Here is an 8,356-nt window from a genome sequence, read left to right on the forward strand (position 1 = left end):
TAAAATAAATTTGATAGTTAAAAAGTTTTGAATTAATTTTTTTAAGTATCTTACAATCGTTTCGCAGAAGGGTTGTCTCTATAATGAAATCCTATATTGATAAGCATTTATAGACAACTCTTCTGCTCTTCAGAGATATAAAATATAAAATATGAATATTGTATGATAGTTTTTAAAAAAAATTTGAAGTAAAATTGTAAAATGATGTTTGTTTGAAATGTAAAATAAAAATTAAAAATTCCTACTTTTGATGAGAGTCTTTAAATCCATATATATTTCCTTGGTTATTCTACTTTAAATATAACAAAGAATTTAGTAAAGTAACTTTGTTATCATTAAACTAGTGTTAGGAACATAAATTGTGACTAAGGTTTGGTGGAAGATTTTAATTCAAAACTTATGAAAACAAGACATTTGTACTCAGAACCAGAGCTGGTTTCAGCCAGGTTGGTCACGAAATGGTTAAACATGGGTTTACTTGCTACCGTTTACTTCATACTCACTCAACCCCCCCCCCCCAACACACACAAACTATCTCTCTCTCATATTTTAGAATTAAAAAATTATTTCGATATTTTAAAAATGGTTTTGAAATTTTTATTTAAATACTTTCAAATTAAATTTTGATGCATAAAAATTTAACTCGATTTAAATTATTTATAAAAAGAATTGAATATTACTTCAAGTATTTTCTAATTCCTGAAATTTAAATATTTCTCAAATTTAGTTTTATTTCACTCATTTCATCATCACCATCATTTAGTGTGTCCATTTTTCCATGTTAGCATGGCGGGACAGTTTTATTGAGGCATATTTTCTACGGCCAGATGCCTTTCCTGTTGCCAACCCTTGTCCGCTTCTGAATAAAGTTATATTACCCTGTGGCCAGATACATTTGCCCAGAATAGTGGAAATGAATGAAATTCATTTACAACAATCGGAGGCAAACTTCACCATACTGCCATGTTTGCACCTAATTTTATTAAAAAAAGTAATATTCAGTTAATATTCTTCAAATATTTTGTAAGCAATTCTTTGACTAAATTTTATTGTTTTATTCATTTCCAGTACGTGAAGGCAGGTCAGAAGAAAGTGCTGTACTCCCTGTACGGCATTGTCGAACACAGCGGCCGGTTATCAGGGGGCCATTACACTGCCTACATCAAAGTCTGTAAGAACAACCTGAATAAAGCGAATAACTTTGTGGCCCAGAAGAGGTTGAATCCCAAGGAATACATCATGCAGTACAGAGAGTCTCTGTTGAAAGGGGACAGCAACATCTCTGCTGCCGAGACCGAAGAAGAAGAGGTCGATCCGGAGAGTTTGGTACCAACTGGGAAATGGTACCACATTAGTGATACCCTTGTTCGAGAGGTGCCAGAATCACTTGTGGAGAAAGCACAAGCATACCTCCTTTTCTATGAAAGGATTTATTGACAATTTTTGCCCGGTTTTCTAATTTTTTTTTCAATTAGGAAAATAATTAAAAGTAAACAAAAAAAAAAATCTGTTTTTTATCTTTTTTTTTTCAAACAAAACTCGTGTGTTTATGTTTGTGTGTGTGTATGTGTGTGAGGGTATGTTTGGGTGTGTATGTGTGTGAGAGTGTATATGTGTGAGGGTGTATATGTGTGTTTGTGTGTGAGGGTGTATTTGTGTGTGAGGGTGTGTATGTGCGTGAGGGTGTGTATGTGTGTGTGAAAGAGAGAGAATGTGAACATTACTTGCCAGTATATTTGTAAATACAAACATTTCCCAAGTCTCCCTCAAAGGGGGCTGTCTTCTTTCCCTGTGAAAAACTAAACAAATGTTAAGGTTAATTGTACAAAACTTTACGAAAACGAAAAAAAAAAGGGAAAGAAAATGATTAAATTTGTTACAACCATTATTTATTCCAGAAACTGGAATTTATACAATTAGTTATATATAGATTTATATACATGCCATCTGTTTTTTTTTTTTTTGTTTTTTTTTTTCTTTCCATGCCTTTAGTTTGAACCCCTTCGATTCATTACTCTGCTCCCATACTACGCGCACGCACACACACACTCACACATACTCTCCCCCCTCTCTCTCTATGCACCACAGTACCGACCCCTCACACCTCATACCTAAAACTAATAATTTCAGTTAGTGTCTTATCTTTTGCCATACACATTTTTCAGATCTTCAAAATTTTTCACAATAATGAATGATGATTGATGCTACTACTACTACTACTACTACTACTACTACTACTACTAATAATAATAATAATAATAATAATAATAAATAATGATAATGATGAACATCAATGGTGACAAAAGGTTTAAATATTTTTTCTACTTCATTTTGAAGAGATGACAAACTTCTATATCTCAAATCATATTTGAGGATTATAAAACAAGAATTGAATGGAAGGTGTTAATTTAAGAGATTTCATCATTAGTAAAATAACTTGGTTATTGGAAATATTGAGAAGATTTTGTGTTTTTTAAAATGATTGAATTCGTTAACTCTTTGGCTGCCCAAAACGTTTTCATAAGTTTGTCTTAAACAGCCAAGCTTATCTCCAAACTTTTAGTTCATCTTGTTTCATGTGTCCTGAGTAACGTAAAGCTTTTCTTTCATAAATCCCAAATTGCTCTGGTAATTAAAAAAAAATGGGAATATTTATCAGATCTGATTCATGCAGGCCAAGGAAATGTCTTGTGTATCACATAGGATACACAAGACAGACAAAGGATTAACTTTTATCTGTGATTTAAGATCCTTTTTAGTGTTTGTGGAGGTAGAGGTGTGTTCAAGTCAGTTTGTACATTCTAAAAATGATTTTTTTTTCCATTTCGTTTGGGGTGGGCATGGAAGTACTAATATAATATTTGATATAAGAGAATTTCTGGTTGAGACCTGCTGAAGTTTTTTTTTTAAAACCCCTCTGGCATTTTCTTAAATTTCCGACCAAACAAGACTGTTTATCACCTCTACCTCACTCCCTTATAATAAACTTGCCCCCCTCCCTGCAAACTAAACTCCTCCCTCCCAGTCATCCCGTCTCCATCCCCCAATGAACTCCCTCCATTCAACCACATTGACCTCACCAATCAGGGACAGACACTGTTCTCTCCCGTCTCAAATTAATTACTTTTCCATCTGATCTCTGACAGTTGTACTTTTATGTACTAACAATGTCTTGCGTCACAATGTGCCATTGTGGCACAATAAAGGTTGTTGTTTTAGGTCCCCCTGGTTAGCTCTGATTGAGCAAACACTGAAAGGTGTTCCACTTGTGGCCATCCTGTCTTTCCACAGGTGTAGTGAGTCCCAACCTACATTTCCAAAATTAAAAAAATTTAAGACTGAAGGTTGAGATTTGGCTGCTATTTCAAGCAGGTTATGGAATCACTTATAAACTACCCCCCACTGTATTATAAGAAACAAGCCAACCAGTTATAATCCATCTCCCTACACCTGTCCCCCACCCCCACATGCTCATGGCAGGAATTGAGTTGTTTAACATTTAGACTAAAATGTCCCCTCATGGGGCCCTAGTGTTTGTGTGATTCATTGTTGTTGTTGTTTATCCCATATAACCCTTATGGGCATCTTTTGAGATTTATCACTCATTAGGGGTGTGCTCCTATGGATGCTTGGACATGGAAATACACAAGTTGCATATCCAACAGCATTAAAGAAAGTCCTTCTTCAACCAGTTCTAAACAGAACTGGGATATTACCCAGTTTGGGCGCAAGAGTGGCTGTGTGGTAAGTAGCTTGCTTACCAACCACATGGTTCTAGGTTCAGTCCCACTGCGTGGCACCTTGGGCAAGTGTCTTCTACTATAGCCTTGGGCCGACCAAAGCCTTGTGAGTGAATTTGGCAAACAGAAAATGAAAGAAGCCCGTTGTATATATATATGTATGTGTGTGTGTGTGTGTGTATATGTTTGTCTGTCTGTGTCCCCAGCATCGCTTAACAACCGATGCTGGTGTGTTTGTGTCCCCCGTAACTTAGCAGTTCGGCAAAAAGAGACCGATAGAATAAGTACTAGGCTTACAAAGAATAAGTCCTGGGGTCGAATTGCTCGACTAAAGGCAGTGCTCCAGCATGGCCACACTCAAATGACTGAAACAAATAAAAGAGTACTGTTACCCTAAATCCTAATGTGGGATAACGTTTTTAGGGGACCTGTCAATTCAAGGTTGTTTTGGATTCTGTTATCCAAGGCATGATTTCAGGTTCAGTTCCACCGTGTGGCACAATGGGTAAATAGCTTCAAATACAGCCTCAGGCCAACCAAACTCTTGTGACGGGGATTTGATTGACAGAAACTGAAAGAAGCCTGTCATGTATATATCTGTGTATCTGTGTATGTGTGTCTTTGTATCTCTTTGTCCCCTACTACTGCTTGACAACCGATGTTGGTGTGTTTACATCCCCTTTATCTTCTTAGCAGTTCAGTGTAAGAGACCGATAAGTACTGGTGTCAATTTATTTAATTAAAAATTCTTCAAGGCAGTGCCCCAGCATGGCTACAGTCCACTGACTAACACAAGTAGATGATAGATGTTGTAGGTGTAATATAGCTACATGGTTTAGCAGTTCACTTTGCAATCACAAGGTCTTGTGTTCAATCCCATCACATAGCATCTTGGGAAAGTGTTATTTATTTTCTTTAGCCTTCAGGTCAGCCTTGTGAGTGAAACTGGGCAGACACTAAGTAGAAGTTTGTCAAATAGATTGAACTTGTAATTTATAAGTCTGGCTATGTTGCATGGGTTCTGCTAGAGAATTACATTATGGGTACACATATCTGTGAAATACTCAACCATGTATATGTTAATTCAATGAACCTGGTGATTCAGTTGATTGAACAACTGAAAACACGTGGTCAGAAATTCCATGTTTTTTTGTTTTTTATTAAAAAAACTTTTTTTTAAAGGCAGCAATCTGGTAGACTTGTGAGCATACAATGGCAGTGCCCCAGCATGGCCACAGCTCGTCAGCTGAAACTAGATAAAATGAAAATGATAAAATGAAAAATACAAGACAAAATGCTTAGCAACATTTCTTCTGGTTTTATGCTGGGGTCAACTTTGCCTTTCATCCTTTTGGGGGTCGATAAACTAAGTACCAGTCAAGTACTGGGGTCAATGTAAATTGACTAATCCTACCCTTAAAATTTCAGGCTTTGTGCCTAATGTAAGAAAAAAAAGAAGTCACTAGTCCTAATTGTCTGCAGCAGGACTAAAGAGTCCCTTGTGTTTGGAATTGCTTCTCCCCTACACAAGTTGACTGCCCTTTCGTTTGTAGAGTTCCTGTTTTCTTTACTAAGGGACAAGGTTGGAAAAATTGCAGGGAGCTTGTTACTTCTTCATGGCAAAAAGGCTTTATCGTCAGAATTGAGTATTGCATTTGCATGGAGTGTGATTATTGCAAGGCATTGAGACATGAACTCTGAAAAGTGGATATGCAAAGTGTGAAAAGAAATGAAGCGAGCATGCTTCACTGGATCTCTAATATCTGTATGCATGAATGAATGTGTAACGAATGGGCGATTAGAACGAGAAGAGCGGCTGAACAGCAAGGGAGATAACTGTGATGGTGTGGCTATACGGTACACTTGAAGAATGAAAGTTGGGCGAAAATGTGTTGAGTAAAGTAGAAAGAACTGGAAGAATACCCCCAAAATATGTGAAGTCTGATGTCAGAATGCTGCATCTTACAAAAAAGAAATGAAGGACTGCAGCCAATGGAAAGAAACTGTGTTAAAATTGTCCATCCACCCTCCCAGTGTGGAAAAGTAGATATGTGTGATGATGAATTTGTATATAAAATGTGTAATTTATAAGAAAATACCCTGTAGAATTCAGTTTTTTTTTCCAATTATTGATCTCAAAATGTAAAAAGTACATGTCTATGAAATAACCCCTGTTACTCTCTCCCCCATCACCTCAACCAAACAATTTCTGGCCTGTAGCGCCAATGTCATGTTATCCTCTCTCGCTCTCAAGTTAACCTTCCAGTCTTCAAATATGTTGAAACATCAAAGCGTGTTAGATCTAACAATATCAGACTTAATTACCTAATTACATAGTATATTAATTATTCACACATTCTACAACCTCCTCCTCCTCCTCTGCCTCCTTCCCCACCATCTCTGCCCCCTCATGATGTTCTAGACTTTAGAGATGCACAAATTCCAACAATTGTTGTAAGAAATAAATAATTTAACAAAAATGAAAATAAAAGAAAAAACTTAGTAACATTTTTTTATTTTTATTACATTTTGGAATAATAAATTTTTTTTTTCGGTCATTTGTGGAGTATTTGGTTATTTCTGTTTGCTCTGATGAGGATTTGAACCTACAACAACTCCGGTGAATATTTGAATGCTACATTTTTATTTTTCTGTTGTAGCCATGAAATGAACTTACGATGTTCTTCAATGTCTTGCTAACCAACCACATGGTTCCGGGTTCAGTCCTGCTGCGTGGCATCTTGGGCAAGTGTCTTATGCTATAGCCCCGGACCGACCAATGCCTTGTGAGTGGATTTGGTAGATGGAAACTGAAAGAAGCCTGTCATATATATGTATATATATATGTATGCGTGTGTGTTTGTGTTTGTCCTCCTAGCATTGCTTGACAGCCGATGCTGGTGTGTTTACGTCGCTGTAACTTAGCAGTTCGGCAAAAGAGACCGATAAAATAAGTACTGCGCTTACAAAGAATAAGTCCCGGGGTCGATTTGCTCAACTAAAGGTGGTGCTCCAGCATGACCACAGTCAAATGACTGAAACAAGTAAAAGAGTAATGTCATCTAACTTCCTCACACACATGCACACACACAAGTGAAGGCCTGAACGTGTGATTAAGATGTTCACTTTCAACTCTGTGGTTTCACGAGAAAAATGTGGTCTTCTACAGCCCTGACCCAAACAATCCTTTGTTAGTAAAAATGGTTGATGGAAACTGCAGGAAGCCTCTTATGTGTGCATCATCATCATCATCATCATCATATAATGTCCATTCTCCATGCTGGCATGGATTACACGTTTTGACAGGAGCCAGCAAGCTGGAGGGCAACACCTAACTCCATGTCAGTTTTTGCATGGATTCTACAGCTGGATGCCCTTCCTAATGCCAACCACTTTACAGAGTGTACAGGGTGCATTATACGTGACATCAGCTCGGGTGCTATTTATGTGATATTCCGCTGCTTTGCTTGTCACTGCCTTAGGCCAAACAGGGATAAAACTCCTGCATTCTTGGTTAACATTACTACCAAAGTGCTCTGCACTTAAAAATTTGTTGGAATAAAAAAAAATTCCTTGGAGAAACAGATTCAGATTCAGATTGGAAAAACAAGCATCTGGCTGTAAAAGCCATCCTCAAGTCCTGGCTCAACTTTTGGCAGCAAGGAAAGCAAAATTTGACATTAAGCAAAAACCAAACATATACATCCAGTGTATGCTATTCAGGCAGCTTTTAATTAAAATAGCTGTCTATGCATCATATGTATTATGTATACAGAGTCAATTGGCCAGTTACTTCAGTATTTGTCCTGAGATAACATCTCTCAAGGCCTTGCTGTGTTAAAAACACAATAACTATCAGAGTGAGATGACAATCTGTTCCAGCAGTGACCAGTGAAAGCACCAGATGCATTTTGGCCTTTTTAGGTCATTTCAGTGACATACACATGCAGCTGGCATATACATGCCACACACTTAGACAAGTATTCGTCATCTCTGATATAGGTTTAAGGGAATAAAACATGAACTATTTTCTCTTTCTGATATCTATTGTTTTTAACACAGCTTTCTGCCTTTAATAGTAATAATAATAATGATAATAATAATAATAATAATAGCCCTGATGCAGTACCAGACAGTGGGTCTCATGGCTTCTGATCTTAACTGATTGGAAGTGTTATCATGTACATTGTTTTGTCTTGGTATAAAAGATGGGCTACAGCAAATACTCTGCTCAATACCACAGATTTGCTTGTCAGTTATTTGAACTTAACCAGTTGAGTATGTCCCTTGGTGGCTGACGATATGTGCATCTCTGATCATGAGCAGAAGTTGTGGGGGAGCATCATAGCCATGTGTTAGGAGGGATTCTTTGACGTTTGGATAATTCACCTTTGGAAACATGGGTATTTTGTTCGACATCCTCAAACAACCTTTATTCAAGGACCTTTTGAGTGGGATGGGCTACCTGACCTGAAGAAAATTCTAACTGGGCCCCACCTGCAAGGTCATGCACTGTTTATCTTGATATGAGACCACTATGTCACACACATATGGTTGTGATGCATGTGCCTGGTGTACCCTTATCAGATGGGTAATCTTGATGGGTATAGTGGGCT

The 8,356-nt window shown here is 37.4% G+C and overlaps 1 protein-coding gene across 5 annotated transcripts in view; it reads left to right on the top strand.

Annotated features, from left to right (window-relative positions):
• LOC115223207 (ubiquitin carboxyl-terminal hydrolase 45) overlaps positions 1 to 1,506 on the top strand; it is a 99,472-nt gene extending 97,966 nt beyond the window's left edge. For all 5 annotated transcript variants that reach the window (XM_029793675.2, XM_029793677.2, XM_029793678.2 and 2 more), the window contains one exon: positions 1,069 to 1,506. In XM_029793675.2, the coding sequence (XP_029649535.1) occupies positions 1,069 to 1,437 (369 nt within the window). In that variant the 3' untranslated portion in view covers positions 1,438 to 1,506. The remainder of the gene's footprint in view (positions 1 to 1,068) is intronic.
• Positions 1,507 to 8,356: the final 6,850 nt, after the last annotated feature.

The sequence above is a fragment of the Octopus sinensis genome, linkage group LG22 (assembly GCF_006345805.1).
Source record: "Octopus sinensis linkage group LG22, ASM634580v1, whole genome shotgun sequence".
NCBI lineage: Eukaryota > Metazoa > Mollusca > Cephalopoda > Octopoda > Octopodidae > Octopus > Octopus sinensis.